This window comes from Anopheles nili, chromosome 3 (genome assembly GCF_943737925.1).
Source record: "Anopheles nili chromosome 3, idAnoNiliSN_F5_01, whole genome shotgun sequence".
NCBI lineage: Eukaryota > Metazoa > Arthropoda > Insecta > Diptera > Culicidae > Anopheles > Anopheles nili.
The window spans coordinates 50,075,932-50,101,141 of NC_071292.1; the positions used below are offsets into that span (position 1 = coordinate 50,075,932).

Genomic DNA, 25,210 nt, shown 5'->3' on the forward strand with positions numbered 1-25,210 from the left:
TGACAATGCTCGGATTCTCTTCCAGCAGCATACGCACGTGTGGTTAAAAAAGCCTCAAATATTCCCACCGCTTGCTGCTAATGAGTGTTTTTTTTTTGGTTTAAACCACATTAAAGAAAGCGACTGTTGGATTAACACTTTTGATTATTGGGCGAATTTTGATTGCCCTAGAGTAGGGCAGATAAACAGGTGTTACCAGCCGAAGCTGGGCTTTATTCCTTCTTACACCAACCAGCGAGCGTTTCTTCTAAACCCAACCAACCGTTTCGGTGGCGTTTTGTGCCACCGTTATCAAACCATTTATGTTGTTTCTTGTGTTTCTCTGTTCTCCAACGCACATTCGCCTGCTAGCATAGGTTCATACGATCGTCTGGGGCTGAACCGGGCTCTTTGTTTCTTCTTTTATCGTCATTTTACACCACATTTAGACAAACAGCAAACAGACGAATTTCCACACCGCTGTCTCGGGGCCTTTTTACTTATCGCACCCCGTTTGTTATTTTCCACGTTTTTTTTTCTTCCTTCCAACGAAAAAAGCTTTTCAGCCTTGGTGCTTGTTTTGTTTAAGCAGCAAGCAAAAAGGTGATGTGTATCAAACAGACACGATGCACATGGAAAACTACTTTGAGACCGGGTCATTCCTGCACCTCGCAGGAGACAAAACTGTGACAAGCGAGCGTTGAAACGAGCCGGAAATCGAAACCATTACACCCAATCAACGGGCTCAGTGCGACGATTTGTGTGGGCGATTGTAATCCGCTTACAATTTGTCGTCGAAAAATCCACCAAATCCGCCGCCCATGAATGGCGCTGTTGCCCTGAGCCCCCAGAAAAGTCCCAAGTGAATCCCCAAAGGCTGATATCGGAGAAGGTGCACTATCAAAGGAAGCCATCTAACTACGCCCAACATGGGGGCATAATCTCAACCACCACCCGTAGGGGTGGGATTCTCCACCCTGGTCAAGACCACCGGTTTCCGGTCTAACCGGACCATGGACTGAAGCTAGTGGTCAGGGCAACTCCATAAACATGGGAAAGAACTAGACCACATTTTATGCTGTGTTTCTTGTTTTTTTTTTCTCTCCTTACTTTTCTTTCTGTTTTTGTGCCAACTATTTTGCGCGCTCCTTTCATATGCCCGTTTTGGCTAACCATCATACGGTCGCATCGCGACGCGTTCCACATAAAAGAATGGATCACGGGTCGTCGTCGTCGTCTTCGAGAAAAAAAAACAGGTTAAACAGGGCTCCAGCCTAACCGGCGTAGTGCTGGTTATGTGGCATGTTATCTCAATGCTCAGGTGACGCGGATGACGCTCCACATCGCCCGATGGTAACTGTAAAAACCTGTAACACAATGGGTCTTGAAAAAGGCTCGCGCGATGAACGTGGCTCCATCAAAGCCTTTGCCCAAGAACAATCCACAGCGAAAGGGCACGCACGGGCCCGACATGTCTGCGGTGTGGCGTAATTAAATCCTCATCCGGTGGTTTCGTGTATGTGAGGCAACCGTTGGGCGTGTGAAAGTCTGGAGCGTAAGGATCGAGCGCAAAAACCGCGATCGACTCAAGGTTGCAGATTGCTGCGGTTCTAAAACTCGAATAAATCTCGAAGAACTCCTCTCTTAAAGCTGAGCAGAAGAGTAGGTTTTTGCAAACGCTACTAATTATCCTCTGATTATTGAGATGGCGTGAGCAAACGATCAGAAGCAGCGTTCCGTAATTTGCGTCTAAATCTCAGACAGTGGATGGCTTTTCACCCCGGAGAGCCCGTAGAGACCGCTGCCGGTTGAATTGCGCCACAAATCGGCAATTTGGCGATTATGCTAAAATTCAATCCACCTCCGGCGTTCGCGCGATCGATGAGAACCCCGGGTCTACGTGGGCTACACGCGAATGTCGGGAAGACGGGCGAACGGGCGGTAATCGAGCAATCATTATTTCCTCTGGCCCAGAGTATCTGCTGCTCGACGACGCGATCACGCGAAAAGCCCAATCGGGCAAACCGTGGGGCGGCCTGCCCGATTAGCAGAACGCGGCCTATTCTCAGAGACGAGCCCGAGCGAAGTCGTCCTCTCGCGTCGTATTAATTGTAGAAAGTTGCTGCCCGTGCGCTGGTGGGTTTAATGCGCTCTCCTCCTGCGCACCAGCTTGACCCCGAAACACGCCAACGAGATCGAATTTGCATTCCTGCGTTGAGAAAAGGCCTCCCCGCCGTCGCAAGGCGCGCAGGCTTTTCAACCCCTGCGCGCGTGAAGGCTGCGGAACCTGCGGAACCTAACGGTCAACGATCGCGCCGCGTTTGGACCCACGATAAGGCTGTGGTTTTTCCTTTTTTTCTTCTCTCCCCTGCGCAACCGGTTTATCAAATTAGCCACGCCTGTCACTGCAAGCGGGCTCCGGCGAGGACTATCGTTCGTTGGCAGCTGTTCGCGCGCCGGCACGCGGATTGTGATCTCATTTCACGATCGGTGCCGGGAATGCAAAAAGCAACGGATGGCAAATGTTCGAGGGAAAAAATACGCACACACACAGACACACACACGCGCACTCGCAGTGCCAATTCCTTCAGAGGAAGGTGACCCGACTCAAAACTGCACCCGTATTTTGTTTCTTTTTTTTTCGCTGCTGAAATGGAGCAATCTAAGCCAGAATCCGGTGTCGCGATCAATCAGCTCACACACGCACGTACACACACACACATTCGGTTGACACACACGTCGATCACTTACTGCGTATGCGGCAAGACCTTACGCTTGCCTGGCACTCCTTAATGCAACCCAGGAATGCTTCCTTGGATCAAGCTAGGAGCGCTCTCTCGGGCAGGGTTTCAATTCGGCACGATCGATCGATCGTCACAACGTTTGTGCTGTGCTTGTTTTGCACCCCCAAACACCGCCACTGTGAACCCTTTTTTTGTGGTTGGCTTAAACGGCAGCTTCACTCGAACAACCGCGTTCCACTTAACGCGCTTGCGATCGCTCTAAAGCCACGATCAGCACACGAGACCCAAAGGTGCGTCACGCGACCGTCGGTGATCGCGGTTGGTACGCTTTTGGAGAGAACCTTCACGGTACGTCGACCGTCGACCGATCGCCAGAGCCCTAGAGGGGATCGCTAGTTGTCTCTTTCTCGTGACGCTTCTCGTGACTACTGCAGTCGCGGCTTCTTATGGGCCTTTTTTTTCGCTTTCACGCCGTTGCTCTCTCGCGTGGTGTTGGAGCACCTGGAGCAGTTCTGAGCGTTGCGAGGCTTGGTGGATGCGAACCCAATTTCTCTGCAACCTGTTGGGAGGCTCTTTTGGAGCTGCACGATCGGAGAGAAGAGTAAGAAGATCGGCAACCAAAAGAGACGGAATGCGACCTTGCAGCTGGGAAGGATGCACGGTGTGTAGCGATCCGGTGGGTCACGTTTTGCAGCACCTGCTCAAGGACGTTAACGGTTGTCCGTGCGTAAAAAGGGGGCTCGAGCAAAAAGTTTTAAGGATAAAAGTAAAACAACAACATGTGTTTTTGGTGTGGTTACACAATATAATTTATTCAACAGCCGTTAAACAACGCGAAGCCTTAGTTCCAGCCGAAGAAGTTCTGGAAGCGGGTGATGATCTGGTCAACGTCGACGCCGAAAGCGCGCAGCTGAGCGGAGAAACGGGTGACATCGGGGTTCTCGATGAGGCGGGTGAAACCAGCACGACGGGCCTGGGTCATGAAGTACAGCTGGCCGAACTCGCTGGCCGGGTTGGCGATGAAGGTACGGGCCAGAGCCTCAGCACCCTCCAGATCGGTGACGGCACGGATCTCATCCATCATGGCGGTCCAGGAGCGGGAAGCCGGCGACTTGGCGTTGGCCGAGCGCGTGATCGGAGTCAGGCCAAGCATGGCGGCAATTCCGTTCAGGTAGTCGCGGATGCTCACACCACGGACCTCAGTCCAGGCGCTGATTTCCTGAAGTTCCGGGGTGCTGATCAGGGCACGCCACGCGGCATCAGTCTCGGCCGACTGCAGGAAGCTCCAGATCTCACCGACCTGAGCGTCGGTCTGCACGTAGCGTTCGTAGATCGAGCGCACCTCATCCATGTTCAGGAAGGGGAGCAGCTGATCGACCTCAGCGCGCAGGTTCTGCCCGAAGGCAGCACCGAACAGGGCCAGCAGGATGAAGAATTTCTGCAACCAACACCGATCGGGTTAGAGGTTTGCTTGGCATCTCTAAGGTTATGTTTTTCTCTGTGAGGTTCTTACCATTTTGACTCGAGGACTGCTTCGAATGCAAACGCAATAGAAAGGTGGTGCAACGATGGGCATGCTTCCTATTTATACTCAAAAACCTCGCTCGTCAACATGCTGCCAAAATCGATAAGACCGCCAGCGGACGCTACTGTATTGCAACATGCCGTTGATAACATCATGTAGCATGATAACCAAACATCTTTTGGTCTGATATTTCACCTAAACAACACGCTGACGAAGTGGCTTTGATCGCAAGGATATCAAATGAGAAATGGCTATACTTTTTCATTGATTGATTGTCGTAAATTATTAACTCTTCAGAGAATCAATTCTGTTGTCTTAAATTGGTGAAAAGATCAAAGCTACCGGCTCACGCATATCCCGCGGCTTGCCACCGAGGTAGCGTGGCCGAGCGGTCTAAGGCGCTGGTTTAAGGCACCAGTCACTTCGGTGGCGTGGGTTCGAATCCCACCGCTGCCAATTGCGAAAGATTAGTTTTTCTTTTTTTGCAAACGAAAAGAACAACTTTTTCATCAGCAGTTTGCGTATGTAGCAGCGTAGAAGAAACTCACTCTGACTTAGAGAATTTAGACTTTAAACTCCTGAGCAACAGTACAATTGTATGACGTAGATGTCATAAATCAGCGAGTGTATTTTATTTTTGGAACCACCGAGGAGTTTTTGCCGTAAAGCTCCCCTGCAAGCTGCACCGATGAAAGGTACCATAAACTTACGCTATCAAATCCACATGATTGATGATTATTGTGGCTTAATGCTGCTATTACGATTGGAGCACCTCAACTTCTACTCCCAAATCAGTGTATAATCAGTGTACCCGTAACGGAAATTTACCATCGCTCGTACGCGATTCGTTATCGTACGTATCGCACCAGCCATTGATAGTACCGATACAGCGTTATCGATGCTGCGAGCGAGTATATAAGCCCACGAACACCGCACTGAAGGCAGATTCAGTTGACACTCGAGTGACTCTAAAAGCGACCATGAAGTACTTCATCCTGCTGGCCCTGTTCGGTGCTGCCTTCGGGCAGAACCTGCGCGCTGAAGTCGATCAGCTGCTCCCCTTCCTGAACATGGATGAGGTGCGCTCGATCTACGAACGCTACGTGCAGACCGACGCTCAGGTCGGTGAGATCTGGAGCTTCCTGCAGTCGGCCGAGACTGATGCCGCGTGGCGTGCCCTGATCAGCACCCCGGAACTTCAGGAAATCAGCGCCTGGACTGAGGTCCGTGGTGTGAGCATCCGCGACTACCTGAACGGAATTGCCGCCATGCTTGGCCTGACTCCGATCACGCGCTCGGCCAACGCCAAGTCGCCGGCTTCCCGCTCCTGGACCGCCATGATGGATGAGATCCGTGCCGTCACCGATCTGGAGGGTGCTGAGGCTCTGGCCCGTACCTTCATCGCCAACCCGGCCAGCGAGTTCGGCCAGCTGTACTTCATGACCCAGGCCCGTCGTGCTGGTTTCACCCGCCTCATCGAGAACCCCGATGTCACCCGTTTCTCCGCTCAGCTGCGCGCTTTCGGCGTCGACGTTGACCAGATCATCACCCGCTTCCAGAACTTCTTCGGCTGGAACTAAGACCCACGCATAACAACCTGGACATCTGCTTTGGATGAGAAATAAAATGAACAGATTTTAATACAAAAAAAACCACATCCCTCGGGAGGTCCTTTTTTGCGCGTCCTTTGTTGCACGTGTAAACAGAACAACCGTTCGGTGGATCCGTCCTTTCGGAACCGCACAAAGTGGCCACTCGGTGGTCGCTCGGGGACGCGCATCTGATCGCGTCGGTTGCGCAGAATCAGCCGCATCCTAGAGCAAAGAAAGAGCTAGAGCGCGCAGCGTATATTTAGAGGACCAGATGCGGGCCGGAGCGAGTTTCGAGCGGTTCTCGCATGCAGTTTTCGACCAGCTCGCGCCCCGACGGCATCGCGTGTCTGGCGGATCCGCGATCGTGATCCCGAGTGTGTGTGTGTGAAGGTGTGAGGTGTGTGTGTGTGTGTGTTTGCACACACGTCTCATGGTTACGCGCCGCTCGAGCACCTAGTGTAGTCACGACGAACGACGAGATGTTCCCGATCGGGTTCTGACGCTATTGCGAAAAGTGAAAATTCCTTTCCGACACACCACGGATACACGATCCGGCTCGACATACCCGACAAGCCCAATAGCCTGCACGGGGGTTTTATTTTTCTGGGGGGTTTGGGAAAAATCACACCACAATAATTCCACAAGCAGGAGGTGTCCGTAAACCGATGCGAAAGGGCCACCGATCGTTTCCGTGATCAACGTGCCCGCTCGAGAATCGTTTCGATTAACGCTGCCACTTTTCCGGGATCCGATTCGCGATGGGAAATCAACCCACGAAGCACACCACCGGCGGAAAGCCCAAAAAGGCCGTCCACTGGAAGTCCGCAGGTAGGCAGGGTGATGAATTAAGGGCTGTGCAATCATCTCAACCCCTCGGCGAATGCCGCGCGGAAGCTCGAGGAAAACCACTCGTCACAACCAACCCCTAGCGGAGACGATGGGGTGGTTTGGATTTTCAGTGGCGCGCCTATTTTTAGCCGGGGGCCCCCGTTCTGCGAGCAACCAGATACACCACCGCGCGATCGTTCATGCTGCTACCCTTTTGTTGTAGCCCCTTGTGCTCTCCGCTTTGCCCCGAATGCCGTTGGCACGGGAGCAGATCGCGATCTGGTCGGGTTATTTGGTGTGCTCTGTGCTCTGCGTGTTATCATTTCGTTGGGGGTCGCGTCGAGATGCTTTGGGGTTAGTGCACACTAGTGGCACGGAACCGGTACAGAACAAGGAACAGGCATGCGGAATGTGTGATTTTTGGTCGGTTCCTCCGGTTTTGGATTTCATAGTCAATACCCTCAATACCGCCCTAATACACATTGATCAATCGGATTCATCTGCCTTACAACAAATAAGACACTGGTTTTGGTGGTTTTGGGTTTGGTTCCGGAATGAATACCGATAAATGTGGTAGATGTATTTGTGATAATGCACCTGGTTCCTAGAAGGGCAGAACCTGAGGAACCAACAGTAACACCCAAATTTTGTCCTTTAGCTCTGTACCTTTTCGATACCGCTAGTGTACACTGACCTTCCTTTTAGAGACGTGTTTTATCTGAACCAAATCTCGCGTGTCTTGGGCTTTTCTGGATCTAGAACCACCTGCACCTCCCGGTAAGCCAGCTCTCGTGCCAGGCTCACCCTCATCAGCACCCGACATCGTCACCATCCGCTGGAGTCGCCCAACATCCGATGGCGGTTCTCCGATCCTCGGGTACGTGGTGGAACAACGTCGAACCGGCTCACCACACTGGATCCTCGCTCATCCGTCGCTCGTCCTGCAAACCGAGCTGTCCCTAAGCGGGCTGGAACCAGGTTGGCGCTACCAATTCCGCGTAATGGCCGAAAACGTAGTCGGGCGGTCCGACAGCAGCGAGCTCTCAGATCCGCTCACCGTGACACTGCAACGAAACGCCATCTCCGCGCCACGGTTCGTACACGAGCTGCGTGATTCAGTCGCGGTTGAGAACGAGAAGATTGAGTTCCGGGTGCAGGTGGCTGGTACGCCTGCGCCACAGATCAGCTGGTTTAAGGACGGGTTCGAGATCTACAGCAGCCGCCGGGCGCGCATCGTCACCGAGGCGGACGTTAGTGTGCTAGTCATCCACCAGGTGGCGCTGACGGATGAGGGCGAGATCAAGTGTACGGCGACGAACCGCGCGGGCCACACGGTGACACGTTGTCACCTGACGATCGACGCCTATCCCAAGATACGTCTGCCTCGGCAGTATGAGGACGGGTTGATCATCGAAGCGGAGGAGGTCGTTCGTATGAAGGTTGGCTTAGCAGGACGTCCACCACCGTACGTCGAGTGGAGCCACAATGGGGAGCCTTTGACGGCGGATGGTCGGCATGAGATCACCACAACGGACAAAAACTCCACGCTCAAGATCTCGAGCAGCCGACGAGCGGATCGAGGCGAGTACCACATCCGGGCGCTCAATAAACTGGGCGAAGATAACGCGTTCTTCCTGGTGACGGTGACTGCTAGACCTGAACCTCCTGGTCGAGTGACGGTTGCCATCTCGTACGGGAAAACCGCCACACTAAGTTGGTCCGCACCTGACGATGATGGAGGCTGCAAGATTGGGAACTATATCGTCGAGTACTACCGGGTCGGGTGGGATGTTTGGTTGAAGGCAGCAACCTGTCGGCAGTTGACCACCACGCTGAGCGACCTGATTGAAGGTTCACAATACCGGTTCCGTGTGAAGGCCGAAAACCCGTACGGGTTGAGCGATCCAAGCGAAGAATCTGACGTCCTCTTTGTGCCTGATCCCAAGCGCGGTATAACGGACGCGTCTAAGATGCAGGCTCAACCAGCGACTTTGCCTCGGAAGCGACGTGATCAATCTCAGTCTCCACTGCGGGACTCCAAACCAAAGAAAGCGTTCACTCCGGAACCGTACGGTCGGGACGATATCATGCGTGAGATGTCATACGGAACGCCACTAGACCGCGGCGTTGGACAGGGCTACACCGGTGGGTCTTCGCCTGTGCCGGCGTTGGTCATCACCGAACCAGCACCGCTAGCTGAACCGGAATCGGAAACTGAGTCAATCGAACCTACTGCTGCGTCTGCAGCCATTTCGCCCCTGATGGCGATGCAGAAGTTCTCCAAAGAACCCAGCCCACTCTCGCTGAAGCTATCGGAGCGGGATTTCTCCTCGAATGGGTACAACTCTGATGCGATGGGATCTGGATCGATGATCGGTACGGACGATGATCAGGCCAAGCTGAAATCGGGCCCCAAGACGACAGGCATCCACAACAGCTCGGAGTTCATGTTGGTCCTCTACAACGAGCAAGAAGCGAAGAAATCGACTCGTGAGTATACAGAAGCATGAATCTAGGTAGCCGTAATCGAAGGGGTTATTCTACTAAGCCCCCGCTTATGTTTAAGTTTGTATTTTGCAAATTTTTTAACGCCGTTTTCCCTCCCACCGGTGTTCTCAGAATTGATGATTTTTGTTTTTCACATTTTCACAAACAAATCGCCCACTTGGTAGACTACAACTTTTTTCATCTGGGTGACAAAAGACAATTTTGCGTCGGTTCAAGTCCGTGCTTGGTGTTTGAAAACAACACCGTGTCAAACGGAAACAATGGAGCCATTTTCTATTTTATTTTGCGGCCATTTTCTGCCACTGCTGCGAGCGGTAACATGCAATTAAATTGTTGTTACGCTCACAGCCAGTATTGCACTAAAGCTAAAATTAACTTGCAAAGCACGTCAACGGATCGTTTTGTCACTTCGGGCGGCATAAGTTGATAAGCTGAGCTTTTTCCCACGGCGTACAATCGCGCAATGGCGGAGCGCTGTTGTGCTGAACAATGGTTACTTCGATTGAATTATGCTACCCGTTAATATGAGCCCATCGAGACCTCACCCAAATTGCACCCGAAATTTTGTCATCACTCTCTCGTGCGCTCCATTGGTTTTTTTACCATCGTTTTGCAGTCGTTATACAGTGTTGCTTCCAAAGTACAGCCAACCTTATTTGTTGCAGCGCACGGATGCGATAAATTGGTCCGTTCTTCAGGACCTTCGGCACTGAAGCTACCCGAGTTTTGCTGGAAGTTTCAGCAGGATAGGTACTTTCTCGAAAGGCTTCTTACGCGGCGCGGTTATCCGCGGGCGATGTCCCGACTGTCGGTGCGTTGTTCTCGGACCAGTTCCGGTAAGACTTTTGCGGGGTGTGATCTGCTGTCAGAAGCAGTGTGTAGTGGCAACTCTTCAACACGCTGCATGGATCCGAGTCGTCTTCTGAATCGTTTGCGAGTCGTTCCCATCCAAATGTGTTCAAAGTGTCCGTTTGTTCCTTCTCCGGTTTGCTAGACCAGCTATCTCGCGATAGACCTGCTTACAGATTTACGCTGGATCATCAAACTAACCACCGATAACAAGCTGTCAGTAATGGTTTGAAGCACATAGAATTGTACACATTGCACTCAGTAACACGTTTAGCGTATTTAACGACTTTTTCTTCCGATTCTATGACACGTCATTTATTTGGTATATTTTGCATCCCTCGTTCAGATAATTCTACCTTCGACTTTGAATTGGACGAACTGGTGGCACCACCGCCACCTTTATCTTTATCCGCACCCGAGCTCAACGTGGAACCACCTCCACCACCGGTCTTACGTGCCGGCGTTAGCTCAACGGAGCTTCTGTACGAGCGAGCGATGGCTCGTTTCTACCAGGCCGTAGCATACGAGGAATCTGAAAACCAACGCAAGGAAGCTGAGCAAGAACAAACGCTTCGACGTCGTCAGGCGGCAGCTCAGGAACAATCGCTAGAGGACAAAAGCACCAGCAACATCACAGGAACGGTTGAAAGCCGCAACCGGTTGGCCGATCGTCGAAGCAGTCTGCGTAAACGGCTCTCTGGCGATAAGGACTCGATCGTGAAGCAGTCCAGCTTCGAGCAGGATCCAACTCTGCCACAACCGCACCAGCAGCAGCAGCAGCAGCAACAGCAGCAGCTTTCACATTCCACTCTCGTCGAGGAAACGATTGTCGAAGAACCGTTGGCACGCGTGCAGGAGGAGGATACGTTCATCTCGATCCCAGCGCACTCCGAGGGCGAGGAATCTATCTCATCCTCGATGAGCTCCATGATTGAGGAGTTGAAGCGGCGCGATCAGCAACAGAAGCTCCTCGAGCAACAGGTACTAGCGCAAGCGAAGAGACGTGGATTTATGGACGATGATGAAACGGATGAAGAACCTTATCACCCGGGAGTTGAGCGAATGCGATCGCCATATCGCAATCCCGATCCAAGTCAGGCGATCGAAGTGCTGACGAGACCGATGCCACTGCCTGATCCAAACTTTGTGCCCAAGCCTATCCTGAAGCGTCCTTCGACTGAGGTGCTGGCAAAGGATGATCAAATGAGCAAGAAGCAGTCGAGCAACACGCAGCTAAGTGTGGCTTCGATGGCGAAACAACCCACACCTGAACGTGAGAAGTCTCCTGCGAAGTCGCCAGCAGTCTCGCAAGCACCGCAAGTGGTTGAGACTTCCGAACAAACGAGAGTTCTCAAGGAGGAGAAACCCTCAGAGATGGCACCGCTTTCAGAAAAACAGCCACCGGCACAGGAAGACATCAAACGTGCGATCGTTTCCGAAGTTGCACGCCAACGACGGCTCGAATCACGCCAGAGCTCGATCGAGGAGTCCCGAGCGGTGGCTGACTTCTACAGTGACATGGTGCAGCAGATCGAGAGCTCCAAGAAACCTCGCAAACTCCCGCTATACATGAGCCCCGACGAGGTGCGCAAGCTGAATGAGCGCGAATACTCACGGAATTCTTCGCGGGCCGGTTCCCGCGCAGGTTCTCGATCTCCTTTGCAACTTGAGGATGCGTATCTTCAACATACACGCACCTCACGATCACCTTCACTGACGACTGACCATCCGGTAGTCGTGCAGCGTGCCGGAGGCAGACCAGCACGAGAGAGCAAGATTCTGCGACAGCGATCAGCATCGATCGAAAGCGATGCGGTCTCAAGACCTCCATCGGTACTTAAAGACCCTACTGTTCCTGTGCAAGATGCAGCGAATGGCCGAATTGGTAGACCCATGGAAAAGAAACGGACCACCGAGATTACTGGTGGTGCTAATGTTAGAAATCGTTCGCGATCAAATTCAGCCGCCCGTGTTGGGTTGTCCCAAGGATTGGGGATTTCAAAAATCCCTCCAACACCTGCTCCGGCAGCAACTTCCGGTCCGGCTGCAACATCCGCTCCGGCAGCAACTTCCGGTCCAACACCTGCACGTCCTGTAAACACCAAACAGCCAACCCCGGAACCCCAACCAAGCCCACGATCAAAACTCTTGCCTGCTTCCGAATCAATCGAACCCGTGTTAACCGGGGCAAGCGTACCAGAACAAGGCGCCCTCAAGCCAACCATCTCCTACATGACGGATGTGGCGCTGTTTGCGATCGCTTGCTGGTTGTATCTGTTTAAAAACCCCAAGCTGGCGATCCCGGTTATTTTGCTTATTATGTACCGCCACATTCGGGAGGCTGTAAAGGACAAGCTGCCGGCGTGGATGAGACGAACTGAGACGATCAGCTGAGGTGCTTGCTGCCCTTGGTTAGCAGAAAATCTTCGTTTAAAGACATTGTTCGACTGCGCTCGATAGGCGCTTGAATAGGCGTTTTTTTACAGCCAGAGCACGTATTGGGGACCAGCGCCATGCAGTAGTTGGCGGTTGGTTGCTGGTTCCGACTTCTGCACTGTTTTCTTGAGCGTTCGTTACTGCACCAGTTCACTTGGTGATTCCTTTTTTATGATGTGCTGTGATGAGCGCTAACACAGAGTACTTCGAAAAAGGTTTGCATTGCCTCAAAAAAAAAAGAGAGAAATAGCAGAATTATGCACATTAAAGAGAAACCTAGCACCGTGACAATGAAGAAACACACAGCCTCACAAACGTCCGATTGGATCAACATCTTCACCACAACACCAGACTGCATCTCGATCGAGAGAAATCTCGTTAGCAAAACGATATCTTATCTAGCTATCATCCATCATCGCGCTCTGCATGAAGGATAGAAACAAGCTGTTGCAATCGGATCATCCGTTGCAAGTCCACCGTATCTCCGAGAGCATTTTTAAACGCACTCTTCGAGCCGTACGTCGCGACGATTATTTTTGTTACCTCGAAATGCTGTACTTTCACATGGTGAGTCAGTTTTTTTTGCGTTCGAAGCTATTCAACGTACCCATTTCTGTTTTTGTTTTTGTCATATTTTGTTAGTAGAAGATGCTGTTTTGCAATACGAAGTCGTTGTTTTTTTATTCTTTCTCGTAATATATTACTCGATTCCCACCAGTTATTGTGTTTCGTGTCGTTGGATGTGTATGTATATAAGTTTTTCATAAACGAACCAACAAGAATCCTAAAATAAATGTATAAGTATCGTTCACAATTGGTATATGTGTAATTTTGATTTCATTTTTTGCTGAATGAAACGTAATGGCCTTGAGACGGAGAATAATATTTGAATGAATTTTTGTTATTATTCTATGAGGTGCGAAAATGTGATTGAGGGCATTTGTTCTTATCATTGTTACTGAAAAAATATCAGAAGGAGAGTAGAAAAAAGAGATTTCTCTCTTCCCATACCGGGAATCGAACCCGGGCCTTCTGGGTGAAAGCCAGATATCCTAGCCACTAGACCATATGGGAGATACGTGGAAAGGAACTGATTTCTCACCACACTGCTTTAAAATTGCAATATCGCACCCATTCGCAACCCCTTCACTGCGCAAGACCCACATAAGGACCTATTCAATAATGCATGTCAAATCTGGGGGATTTCTGCAATGCCACCCAACAAACTTTCATCCGGCCATGCAGCAAGCTAAATACGCCTGAATGTATGCAACATGTTCTTATATTCCGAAAGCTTCCGCGTTTTCTTTAAAAAGCTCGTTTGCAGAGCTTTAGCTTTTATGATCCACCTAGCGCATGAAGCGTTATCTTCATTTATCAAAACAAATGTTGGCAAATTGAAAACCGATCAAAAATACATTTCATCATTTCACTTTTATTGTTCACTTATGCATAACAGTAATACAACCATGCTTGTTGTAAAATTAATTCCCTTACACCGTCAAACTGAATTATGTGTTGCTGCTGCAATATTCCATTAGAACGCTCGCAATAACTGCACGATATCATCTACCCTTCGTTCATTTTGCGCTATGTGCAGAATACGGATTATTCTTTTACGATTTAATACATTGCACACTGACTTGGTGCGTTTAATTTGCTTTCAGCTGGATTTAGTGTTGAGGAAGATATGCAAATAACCTTTTTTGTTCATTATTCTACTTCATCTTACGGGCTAACTCCTATATACACATTCGCAAAGCTCTTCTTAGAACAAGAGTTAAAAAAAATTGGTCGATTAAGAAGAACCATTTCCGTCCTTCGTGTGCCAAGATGAAAACGCGAACTTCTTAAAAGCTAGGAAAAACATTTTTTGGAGAAAACATGTCCCTAACCATTCACTCGATTAGGTACAGCTATCACAATAAGGTTGCCTTTATGGCCAAGGCAATTTACAAACCATCCTCCACCATCTCACAACCCCAGAACTATGCGCCGCAGTTACACCTCTGACATAGCGGGCGTGTACATCGTGAGAGGACGATCCGGCTTAAGTCGATCCGATCAGGAACCACGGTAAAACAACCGTCACAGCGATCGCGGCGACACACGTGGCGCAAACGACTATCATATTGGACAAGGCTCCAGCGTGCTCCTGTTTCGCGCGATGCAACTCGCTATCCGTGATCAGCAGCTGGTCCTCATACGGATCCTTTGTGAACTCCAGCACCTCCACGTCGTAGCGAAACTTCACCTTGGACGACTCTCGGCGCCAAAACAGATGGCCCGAATCCCGCCGGTCCAGACACCAGACGGGTTCCTGCGGTGGAATAGCTGTGAACGAAGCAGCAGATATGCAATTGATCAAAACAGCCTCCATTGGCGTCCATCTCTCGGGTGAAGAAATCAACACTGACGTTAACCGCAAAACCTACCTGAGATAGTCATGCTTTCCATACAACACTACCAAAATTCTGCGCCAGTCGGTGGCCTGCTGCGTTTCGCCACTGAACGCAAAACACCTAAACAAACACCTCACCACGGGCCACACGGGTTGCTCCGATTACGGTGTTATCGATTCCAGCGCGTCTGGCGTAATGGGCGTTCGTGACGGTTTCCCGCAGCTCGATCGACCTTTGGCCAACCGTCGAAAATTCGCTCCCAACAAAATCGCACAAGCAAACCGCCTTGGCCACCTTTTTCCACCTACGCCCGAGCTCACGTACAGAAACACGAAACACGTCTATCAGTGCGCGGCCGATAAAAGCCGTACTTGTCGGCTTTTGGCAGCTAAAATTGCAATTTGCTGATAGTGCCGATAGTGAACCTGTCTCCGGGTGGTATGAATTGGTTGCTCGGGCTACGGGGCTGAACCGAAAAAACAGCGCTGGCGCACTTTGCGATCTCGGAGACTCAGCCAAGACGTACTCGATGACTTTCAGTTTCAGGGTCGTTATTATGTCTGCGAAAGAAAGACGAAAACAAGCGTATAAACAAAGCGGCATTCAAAAATAAATACGTTTCGCTAAAGCTGCTTTCGTTTGACATTTCGTTCGTGAAAGGGGATTGGAAGGAAGCGAAGGAAATCCCCGGAGGCGATCGGGCAAAAAAAAATCAGGGAAAAGTGGTTTTCCTCCAATAACACACAAATTAAAAGGCACTTTTCAGTGCTCTGTTTATGCTCACGGAACATGTCGCTGGTGTTTACGCCACGGCTTTCTAAAGTAATGCATGCCCTAGTATCACCGAGCGCGCAATTATCTTTCGTCTGCTCTTTGCGTGCTCACGAAAACAAGGAGCATAACCTTTTGGGGGAAAGTTTAGCTCCTTAGAATATCAACTCTCTGTGTGCTAAACTACATAAATATTAATGACCCCATAACCAGGATGTACACAATAGTTGAAATCGTCGCAACCGGTCTAAGCGTGTTTTTGCTTCTCATGATTCAAGGCTAAAAATATATCATGAGCCAGTTGGTTAAACATTATCTCCATCACCTGGTTGCGTATCTTTCGTCACATTATTCAGCGTGTCTAACGTGTCCATTGATACGTAAATCGCACATCCGCTTCAATCATTTCATTGTATAAGTGTGAAGTTTTTCTTGCCCCCGTCGAATTCGCTCGGTTCGCTCGATAAAGACATTTAGATAAAACTTACGCATGTTTTCGTCGATGGACGCTGTTCACGCACAACGGTTTTATTATAATATTTTTTGCTGCTTAGCTGGGCAGGAATTATGAAATATCCAGCTATGCTGCTTATTTGTACTATTTAAGCAGGCTCGTGAGCGATGAATTTTGCACGCTTTCACGATCGGTGAGAGCTGCCAGGCCTCCGGCACAGATGCAACTGATCAGCAGATGCATCTCCCGTATTGTCTAGTGGTTAGGATATCCGGCTCTCACCCGGAAGGCCCGGGTTCGATTCCCGGTACGGGAAAAATGTCTTTTTGTTGTTCAAGGCTTCTTTTTGTGTACTATGTATATTTGTTTCGTGCACTGCAAGCTTGAACCAGGCTGTCATATAAAAGAAAATTTCGCTTTTGCAGCTGTCAAGCCGGCAACACGCCATTCGAACGGCCATCAGCTCGTACCTGTCGCCCTGCCCTTTTCAAGCCATTTCTCGGCGTCAATTTACAATCGATCGAGGTCACCTAGAAACAATACAACAAAACTGTCAAAAGCAACACTTGGCCGACCGGTGATAGTGCGCCACTTTAAAGCGTAATTTTCAACCCCATCCAACCGACAACCCTCAATCGTGGGGAAATCGAAATGTTCCGAGTTGCAGAAGTGCATTCCCGATTGCTTTAATTGCAAACGTCAAGAGCCAGCAGAGCTTACATGCAGTGTGTTTTTTCATTGTCACGAAAGTCGGCGACCAGCACACTTATCGCATTCCGCTGATAATGCTTTGTTGTTTGCTGTCGATGGCAATAAGTAAAATAAAATTGACCATAAACCCAGCCGAGCGATTAACACACGTCGGGTTTGGGCTGTGTTGAGCTTAACCTGCTCAAAACATGATCCTTCTTCAAACGATAATTCGTTGAACCTTCGCTCGGTTGATATCGATGCCAATGCCTTTGAAGCGTGTTTTGTTTCTAAGCATTTCGGGCAGGTCAGGGATGTTACGGTGCCTCATCGAGGCAGCAGAGAGTGGCCAACACGACGGCGAAGATTGTTGGCTGTACGGAGGAGGGCACAAACAGTGAACTCTAAATCGGCCCCTCAATGAAAAAAAGCTCTCTTTTTGTACCTTTAGAAGACACTCTTTATGCGCGACCGCAGGTCAAGTGAAGTCATCGAACGGAAATCCCCTTCCACGGGCCACGACCGGCGTAATTGAGCTCAATTGGTAAAGGGAGGTCCGGCACATGGAACACCGCACACACGTTATTGCTCGTGGCCCTTCAGGTCGTGGCCTAATGCTTTGGCATTGGCGAACCACAATCGTGTCTTGCTGATTTAGCATAACTTCCGTACAATGTTTCTTATTTGTTGCTCCTTTATATTATGTCAACTATCTTCGAGAAGCCAGCGAGTACTTCAAGCCCTAAAAATAGAGTTGCTTTAAATCAACAAACACCACCACAACATCGTGCATCTGCGGGGCGGAAGAGCACTAGATCTCTATCTTAGTCACGTGTTCGCCAGCATCCCGCACCCAAACCCCTTTACAAATTGCCCTTTTCCACGTGTTCCACCCCAGCAAATCGGATCATCAAATCACAGCAAGAGAAAGCGACCGATCTATAAGGGGCACGCGGGACGAATGACCTCCAACGTGTGGTGTGAGGCCGGCCATTGCGCGTTATTCGAATCACAATCGTAAGGCTCTCGTTCAGGCGTATCACTTCAGCTCAGCTGTTTACTCAACACCGCGCGGTGGTCTACCAGTCAACGAGATCATCACTCACTCGCGATCGCTCACACGCGTGGATGACGATCGATCGATCGATCCCTGGTATGCTTCGCTCAGCACCGCTGTTTGGGGGTGGGTTTTTTGATGGATGCGTTATCCGGGTACAGTCGAGTCGAGTGCTGGAGTTTTAATTGTGGCAGCTCGCAAAACCCACGACGCAATGGTGGCTGATAAAAATATGCGCATACACACGCGGGCGCACGGTTACGTAAACACACACACGCGCGCGCGCGCGCTAAAAGGGGAGGTTTTGATAACCTTCCCCAGCCCATAGGGCGGTTTAATTGTTTGGGCTGCTAGCTCTTTTCCTCTCGCGCAAGGTCACACGCGTTCCAGTCACCAGTTCGCTAACTTGATTCGCACCTTTTTGTCCACTTGGTACACATACATATCGTTGTTTAGGGGTTCGTTTTAAACGGGCCGGAAAATGGAGCACATTTTCCGCGGCTTATAGCTTATTTTACGAACTACACTCAGTCGGAGCTTTTCCCGCAGGATCTTGAAGGGGTTTTAGACAGGCTTGACACGCTTTTTAAAAGGACGCCCTCCCATAGGCGATTGATCCCTCGATCACACTTACGTGGAAATTTTCCGATTGACAGGAAAGACGTTTTTCCCCAATAGCAAGCGATTTGCGTGTGATTTATGTGCGTTTTCCGATCATCTGATCTCACGTAGACACACTCTCTCTATCTCTCTTTCTCTCTGCCTTTTGCAGTGCGGGCTCGTCAACACGCGCTACCACGAGCGGAAGGAATTTTATCAATGACCGCACCAAGCAACGCTTCGGACACTTTTGCGCGCGCGATTTGAACTCCACCACCTCGCGTTCGCTGAAAGGAAAACGGGCCTCGCGCGAAAGGGGTTGGTTGCGTTTACGTCACCGCGTTCGTAGCCGCGCGTCACTCACACAAAGCGACACTCTAGCATTTGCCTTGTTTTCGGTGTTAACCCTCCCGTGTGTGTGTGTGTGTACGTGTTGTGGCGTTAGATGGCTTTGCGTATGTTTTGATGCGTATTTTTCGATGCGTCTTGCGTACGGCTAGGCCAGGGTGCGTTCATCCTTCACTTACTTTGTTGTTGTTTTCTTTTGGGGCGTCTCGGTCAGCTTTTCAGCCCCAATAACTGTGGCTTCTGGCACGAACCACAGCAGCACGTACACAACACAGCACAAACCAACGGTCGGTCAGTCAGTCAAGACCACTCCGACAGCAGACAGCAGCAAGCACGCTGGTTGGGGTAGATTCGTTGGAAAAACCGGTTTTTCCAACCATTTCAAGCCGATCGCAATCACGACTCCGGGTGGGGCGTTTTTTTTTTCCTCCCTCAGTCCCGTATTTTCGCACACACCAGCACACGGGGCAAACGCAGCAACGTGGGTCACACGCGGAATGTCACCCTACCCAGGCTCAGGCGGCTGCACTTTACTGCGTTACAGCACCGGTTAGGGGAATAAATTTGCATTTGCAGACACGCACCTGCACGCTGCCTGCAACAATGCACCACGATAGGTCACTTTCGGTCGCACAGTTTCCTGCAGCCTTCGAGCTGCGTGGTTACTTTCTCCCAAGGGTAGTTTTTCGAACAAACAAAAAATCGATTAGCAAAAACCCACCGAACACGCTGGCCAACTCCCAAAAGGGGCCACGCACACGAGGTACGGAATTAAGGCAAATTCCCAAACTAACGCAACAACTGCGCCAAAAGACGGCCACAAGCGTAATCTACTCTCGCGGAGCGCTCTCAAAGCACGCAATCCGGCACGGGCGAATATCAGCACGAAAATGGCCGTCTCGTCGATGCGCGAGTCTCGCGGGAGCCGCGTTTTGGTGCCGCTTTTCCGAACGCGAACACGAACCGTCAGTCATTGCGTCAACGGGTGGTGTTGCTGGTAGGAGGGGATGATCATCAATCATCGATCGTGCGCGATCGATCGCGGCCCTCGCGGGACCAAACAAAGGCAGCAACCAGAGCGAAGTGTGAGTGTGTGTGTGTTCGCGCAATTGCATCGCATGAAGGGCACGCGTGCATCGCTTCACGAAGGGCAGCAGCAGGTACGGTTGAGAATCGATCTTGCGATCGGTTGATCGGTGGCTGATCGAATAAGGGATGTTGTAGTATCACTTTCCTGGAGATGGGCAGGTTGTTGTTGCGTGCTTTATGCGCCTTTCATCCGCCTTTTCCACATGGCTGGTAAAGAAAGAAGGAAAAAAAAATACCCCGTAGCGACGTAAATTGTCTCAACGCGCAAAAAGGCGGGGAGTGGATCAAAAACAGGAAGCATTAATTATGCATGCTTTACGAACGAACAAAGTTGTTGCTCACGAGCGCGACACGGTGGGCGGACGTGATTGTTTTTTCACCGTGTAGGGCCCGTGTTTCATTTATCCTTGTGGCTATTTTGGAGCATTCTGGGCTGACTGTTACCACTCGCCAAGCTCACACTTTACACCATCAAATCGGTGACACTCATCAACCAGTTATCGCTAGTGTGAAGCGGGAAAATGCAACCTCCTGCTCGCCCCATAAGCATAGAACGACGGCTGCCTTCCAGTAGTAAATATCAGGCCACCAGGGCCACACGTGAGCGTGTCTTGCATAATTGCTAACGGCCCAACCTTAGTACACCCGGGCACGAAGTGCATGCTGCCGTTGAATGCGAAACGGGTGCACCATCTTGACCCTGAAAGCAGCCTTTACCGAGCGACTTATGTGGTCGATGGAGTTTCGCGAACATCCAGAGAGCTCCGTCTGCCGCCGTCGGCATTTCATTCATGAGCGCGTGACCGCGAATCAATTGCGACCACGGAAATCGAGCTACCGCGCACACGTGGCACGTTGGAGGTGGTTGGCTTCGAGCACGAGGCAGAAGCTTCTGCTACACTTGATCCGCAAGGTGATCGAGGCGATGAAATATCAGCTACACAGGCGTGCTGTAAAACGTTACCCCCTGAAGAGCATTATGGCCCTGGTTGGATGGTTGGATTATGGCCAGACACTCGCGTGGGGAGCGAATAGATCGCAGACGCACAATCAGTGACCGGGATTGACGTCATTGGGCATCAGGCGACGAAGAAGACGCGCGGGGTGCAATGACCACTAGGAGCGATTAGCACAAAAATCTATGGGTCTATGAGCAAATAGGTCACGGAGGAGAAGGCAGCGAAAAACGCGGGGTCTTTTTTACATTTCCCAAAAGAAAAAGAGTCCCTTGCCGTGAGCTACTTGTCTGAGGTCAATATTTATTACGAACAAAAACATTACAAAACAGCACCGAAAAATCGCCGCCATTGCGATTTGTCAAATCTAGCGAATGTACTGGACATTATACGCTCATTATGCTAACGTTAGGGGTTATTTCGCTCCCAGCTAAATCGCTAAGTCTCCCGTCGGAGACGCGTCACGAGTTTTCCGACTGTGTGCCACCACTCCGTCGCTTTCGGGTTTTCTTCTGAGCCGCGGACACCTTCACGTGCGTCGACGATGTCGCTAGAGCACCCGGGCTGATGTTGGAATTTTCCAGCAACGGCACCGACTGCTGCCGCCTCGCAACCGTCTCGAAGATGTTGTACGGACCCTGGTTGAGGTTGTAGCTGTGCTTGAAGCTTTTCGCTTGCGTCCGCTGGGCCGCGGTCACCTCACTGTCATCCAGGTGGCGCAATTGCGGAAGAACACTGACGACAAACAACCGGTAGTCGTTGTGCTCGAGCGTGGAGTTGCCGTTGAAGGCAGACGTCGCGCCCGGATTGCCCATTAGCGAGAGGTACTTTATGGATGGGCAGCACTCCCGGATCCGGTAGATCCAGTTCTGCAGGTTGATGATATCACAGTGGTTGAGCCACAGCAGCTCGAGGTTCGGTAGGGAGGGTAACGTGCGCTCGTCCGGCTGCAGGTTCTTGTCGAGGATCAGCGTGTTCAGCTGCCGAAAGTGGGTCAAAAAGGACAGGTCTCTGTGTGGTACGGAAAAAGGCGCAAAACATGCCACTGCGTGCTTGAAGGTGGATCTTGGAACAGGGCCGGAAATGCTTACTTGATTTCATTGTAGCTTAGATCCAGTATGGTTGTGGTGCGGGAAAACTTCTCGGCTATTTTGCGCGGGATTTGCGATAGCCTTTCGTACGCCAGCGACAGCCGCTCGCCGTTTTGGTCACAGTCATCGGATTTGCTAGAGTCGCTGCAAAGGGAAAGCACATGTATTTCAGCGCAACGAAGTCAGTATTTGCTCTTCGCCAGTGTTGCCGGGCGTGTTCCCTAGACACAAACCCACCTTCCGGCGCTCTTAATCGACATCGCGTCCGATGACCAATCATAGCTCAGATACAGCTCATCGTCTTCGTCCATGGTGGAATAATTGTCGACGAAAAATCTGGAAACAAAACGCACGGAAGGTTTTTCTATCAGTCATGGGGCACGCAGCGCAGGCAGCAATCACGGATGCGACAGAATTTGTTTTCTGATAACAAGAGTCGCACAAGCCGCACGAAATAGAAGCTCTGCCAACGCTCGCGGCCAGCCGGAAAATGAGGTTATTTAAACCGCTCCCCGGGGGCAGATTATTCGGTTGGTAGTCAATACAACGTTTTGAGTGTAATGATCCCGCGGTGGTGAGAGAATTTAATTGTTATTATTATGCAAGGCAGATGTCAGTAACTGTACATCATTTCTCTAAGCTGCTGGGGAGTTTCCTCGACATTCGGGTAGGCACTGATGATGTTGTGATGAGAACTTTGCTCGAAACGATCGTGATTCACTGCTGAAATGCGACTGAGGAACGAGATCTCTGAGCATCACCAACGTGACTCCGTGCTTCGAACGCAAACCAACGGTGAAGATGTCACAAAAAAAAAAGACACAGAAAAGCGAGAAAGCAGTTCTTCAAAGATAACGCCCCACTTTGTTTGCAATGCTGAGCGAGTTTGAGGATGATTAGTCCTCACAAGCACTGCACTTGTGGGCTCGAGAATGAAGCAATCGTAGCGCATGCAAGCACTTGATATTGTTGAGAAGAAAAAAACACACTTAATTCGCAAATGCGTGCTGGCGTTTCGATCGATTTTAAATGATGCCTTTGATTGTGAAACAAGGATCGTGACTCTGGATAGCAGAAGCAAGAATTGTCGCAAGAACGTTTAATGATGGCACTGATAAGAATTCACCATGCTTGTATCTGTTGAGATAACGTCTCTTTTATCGATTAGTTGGTTAAATGTGAACGTTTCAACTGGTTTTTGAATATTTTAAAGAGATATTTTAAATCAATTTTGGTTAATTGTAACTGAGATTTAACTGTGTAAGGTTCGAGAAACGTAAGCAAATACAAGCACAATTAAAACACCATTCGTAGACGAGTTTAACTCAAGCACCACGAGTTTGAAAGGAACAAAACCTTTATGGGTGCTCCAAACCGTCTATTTCTGAGCTATATTCGTCATGTTATGCGCTTTTCACAGCGTAATTGTTTAGTTGTATTATAACGGTTGCTGCTCAAATTAGCAATGCCGTGTTTGTTATCAAAACCGATTTTCATTGCTTTGTAACATCACATTCGTTCGTTTACCCTTTTGATATAAAATACAAGTGTTTTCTTTCTATATTCCACTGCACGTTTTAATCCAGTATAAAAGGATATACAGCCATGCGTTTGATTGACTGTTAAAAATGGCGCCATCCACCATTTCACTATACACGAGGCAGTATCGTAAAATGTCTGCTTATTCGTTAGCGTTTCTCAAAAGCACACTTACCGCTCATTATATCCGATGGTTTGCATTGTGGCGATTTGATTAATATATGAACGGAATCCGTTTGTAAATGTACATATAAGGGTGCACTATGTTCCAACGAATGTCCTTGCGGCGTATAATCGATGTTTCAGATCGTTTGTTTTAGCTGGTTAATTGCACACACTTGATGAAGCCGTTTTTGTCAATGCGTATCAAAAATAATCAAACGGTTGCTTCCTGTGCCTGATCGAACTGCGGTACAGCATTGTTTCACAAAAGAACACACTGTCAGCCTTTTAAAAATACATCATCCAGCCGTTTCTACTTGTCGCCGGTACATTTGCCGCGTCAATCACAGACAAGTGCCCTATCGCTCGCTACCACAATGCGTTGCTGTTTCAGACCAAGTGACTGCCACAAGTAATGTGTCTAATGATCTGCCTGTTGATTGCTCATCGGGTATGTGTATTCAAACTCCGCCGTCATGCTCTTGTGAGGGTGCCTGCGCACTTATTACTACCGACGAACAGCGTCGAGCTCCCGAAGGAAGCGAAATCGATACAGGCAACCTTGATACTAAAATGCTTCCATTTATTGCGGGTCGTTAACGGGGGCAAGTTTATTTTTATAATTCTCAAAAACTGGAGAACAACGAATTAGAATCCGTAGTAATGCGACGAAACAGCGGGTGTGATAGAAGACGAAAAAAATCAATGTTTGGACTTTGTTAAGCTGCGTCGACGCTATGCTGTAAAATGCCTCATTTCTTAGCTGATAGCACTTGTTCTAATCTATGGCTTTTGACCATCAGGCAACTACTGTATTTGTGTGAAGATTGAATACGCGTAGTATTATGCATTCGCAATGGTGTGGAACATTTAAATATCACCTAACAAAGGCACGATGTGTGTTCTCAATAGTTTAAATGATTTCATTGCTGTTTTATGATTAGCAATGAAAATTATACTTTGAATTGGTTGTTCATAATTTTGATCTTAAAAACGAAACATGAGCTGAAGTTGAAACATGTCATCTGAAATAACATAATTCAGATAAATTTGGATATTCTAATAAGTATGGTGTATATTTTTTAAGAATATTAATGAATAGAACTCAAGATAGGATTGAAAAGTGTGTAACGGACATATTCAAATGTTCTTTGCGATTGTAACATAATCTGGAAACCTAAACCAAGTGTCATAAACGGTTTTAATTCATAGCAACAAAAATAAGAAAATATATAATACAAAAGTATTGCGATACTGTTTCAGATACTAACAATTATCAAAACAGTCTCTCGTATCTTTGATCGTAGCTTGTTTAAACAAAATCAAAATATTTAGATAATGTACCATTGACGGATAGAGCAATATCAATTTCAGCAAACATCGCATGAAATCCATTTCATATATTATCTGAGATAAATATCTTTCAGTACATTTGTTTTCTATGAATGAATAGTTTTTGGATTTTTATTGATCATTATTTTTATCATTGCACTTGCATACAAATTACTGACAATCGTTTTGACATAACGTAATACTAGAATATGACAGTTGTCTTGTTTTGGATATGTGCGCGGGATTGCAGATCATTGT

The 25,210-nt window shown here is 49.2% G+C and overlaps 5 protein-coding genes and 3 non-coding genes across 10 annotated transcripts; 4 read left to right on the top strand and 4 right to left on the bottom strand.

Moving 5' to 3' along the window:
- Positions 1 to 3,564: 3,564 nt before the first annotated feature.
- LOC128724536 (protein G12-like) lies at positions 3,565 to 4,299 on the bottom strand. Its single transcript, XM_053818261.1, has 2 exons — positions 4,237 to 4,299; positions 3,565 to 4,161 (listed from the first exon to the last, which is right to left on the bottom strand). Exons 1-2 carry the CDS (start codon positions 4,297 to 4,299, stop codon positions 3,565 to 3,567), a joined length of 660 nt encoding a protein of 219 aa, XP_053674236.1.
- Positions 4,300 to 4,622: 323 nt separating this feature from the next.
- On the top strand, positions 4,623 to 4,704 carry Trnal-aag (transfer RNA leucine (anticodon AAG)). Its single transcript has one exon. It is a non-coding gene; the product is annotated as a tRNA-Leu (tRNA).
- Positions 4,705 to 5,228: 524 nt separating this feature from the next.
- On the top strand, positions 5,229 to 5,828 carry LOC128726855 (protein G12-like). The gene has a single exon (XM_053820695.1). It carries the CDS (start codon positions 5,229 to 5,231, stop codon positions 5,826 to 5,828), a length of 600 nt encoding a protein of 199 aa, XP_053676670.1.
- A 770-nt stretch (positions 5,829 to 6,598) lies between these two features.
- On the top strand, positions 6,599 to 13,269 carry LOC128722994 (uncharacterized). The gene is made up of 3 exons (XM_053816695.1): positions 6,599 to 6,668; positions 7,428 to 9,158; positions 10,372 to 13,269. Exons 1-3 carry the CDS (start codon positions 6,599 to 6,601, stop codon positions 12,417 to 12,419), a joined length of 3,849 nt encoding a protein of 1,282 aa, XP_053672670.1. The 3' UTR covers positions 12,420 to 13,269.
- A 194-nt stretch (positions 13,270 to 13,463) lies between these two features.
- On the bottom strand, positions 13,464 to 13,535 carry Trnae-uuc (transfer RNA glutamic acid (anticodon UUC)). Its single transcript has one exon. It is a non-coding gene; the product is annotated as a tRNA-Glu (tRNA).
- A 347-nt stretch (positions 13,536 to 13,882) lies between these two features.
- On the bottom strand, positions 13,883 to 19,075 carry LOC128723429 (uncharacterized). Of its 3 annotated transcripts, none has more exons than XM_053817171.1 (3): positions 18,963 to 19,075; positions 14,897 to 15,423; positions 13,883 to 14,795 (listed from the first exon to the last, which is right to left on the bottom strand). In XM_053817171.1, exons 2-3 carry the CDS (start codon positions 14,916 to 14,918, stop codon positions 14,512 to 14,514), a joined length of 306 nt encoding a protein of 101 aa, XP_053673146.1. In that variant the 5' UTR covers positions 14,919 to 15,423; positions 18,963 to 19,075; the 3' UTR covers positions 13,883 to 14,511. The 3 variants fall into 3 exon arrangements, with proteins under 3 accessions (XP_053673146.1, XP_053673144.1, XP_053673145.1); XM_053817169.1 differs by lacking the exon at positions 18,963 to 19,075 and adding an exon at positions 18,470 to 18,555; XM_053817170.1 differs by lacking the exon at positions 18,963 to 19,075 and adding an exon at positions 17,224 to 17,276.
- On the top strand, positions 16,333 to 16,404 carry Trnae-cuc (transfer RNA glutamic acid (anticodon CUC)). Its single transcript has one exon. It is a non-coding gene; the product is annotated as a tRNA-Glu (tRNA).
- A 2,049-nt stretch (positions 19,076 to 21,124) lies between the features above and the next one.
- On the bottom strand, positions 21,125 to 23,659 carry LOC128725346 (leucine-rich melanocyte differentiation-associated protein-like). The gene is made up of 4 exons (XM_053819081.1): positions 23,634 to 23,659; positions 22,157 to 22,255; positions 21,920 to 22,063; positions 21,125 to 21,839 (listed from the first exon to the last, which is right to left on the bottom strand). The coding sequence occupies exons 1-4, from the start codon at positions 23,657 to 23,659 to the stop codon at positions 21,290 to 21,292; spliced, it is 819 nt and encodes a 272-aa protein (XP_053675056.1). The 3' UTR covers positions 21,125 to 21,289.
- Positions 23,660 to 25,210: the final 1,551 nt, after the last annotated feature.

Excerpts from the sequence above, each read along its gene's own strand:
- LOC128724536 (XM_053818261.1), bottom strand. The coding sequence starts at position 4,299 with ATGCCCATCGTTGCACCACCTTTCTATTGCGTTTGCATTCGAAGCAGT. Across the intron at positions 4,162-4,236 it reads GCAGTCCTCGAGTCAAAATG|AAATTCTTCATCCTGCTGGC; the intron begins GTAAGAACCTCA and ends TGTTGGTTGCAG.
- LOC128726855 (XM_053820695.1), top strand. The coding sequence starts at position 5,229 with ATGAAGTACTTCATCCTGCTGGCCCTGTTCGGTGCTGCCTTCGGGCAG.
- LOC128722994 (XM_053816695.1), top strand. The coding sequence starts at position 6,599 with ATGGGAAATCAACCCACGAAGCACACCACCGGCGGAAAGCCCAAAAAG. Across the intron at positions 6,669-7,427 it reads CGTCCACTGGAAGTCCGCAG|AACCACCTGCACCTCCCGGT; the intron begins GTAGGCAGGGTG and ends TTCTGGATCTAG. Across the intron at positions 9,159-10,371 it reads AGAAGCGAAGAAATCGACTC|ATAATTCTACCTTCGACTTT; the intron begins GTGAGTATACAG and ends TCCCTCGTTCAG.
- LOC128723429 (XM_053817171.1), bottom strand. The coding sequence starts at position 14,918 with ATGGAAAGCATGACTATCTCAG. Across the intron at positions 14,796-14,896 it reads GGAAAGCATGACTATCTCAG|CTATTCCACCGCAGGAACCC; the intron begins GTAGGTTTTGCG and ends CTTCGTTCACAG.
- LOC128725346 (XM_053819081.1), bottom strand. The coding sequence starts at position 23,659 with ATGCAAACCATCGGATATAATGAGCG. Across the intron at positions 22,256-23,633 it reads ACCATCGGATATAATGAGCG|ATTTTTCGTCGACAATTATT; the intron begins GTAAGTGTGCTT and ends TTTTGTTTCCAG. Across the intron at positions 22,064-22,156 it reads TCGATTAAGAGCGCCGGAAG|CGACTCTAGCAAATCCGATG; the intron begins GTGGGTTTGTGT and ends TTCCCTTTGCAG.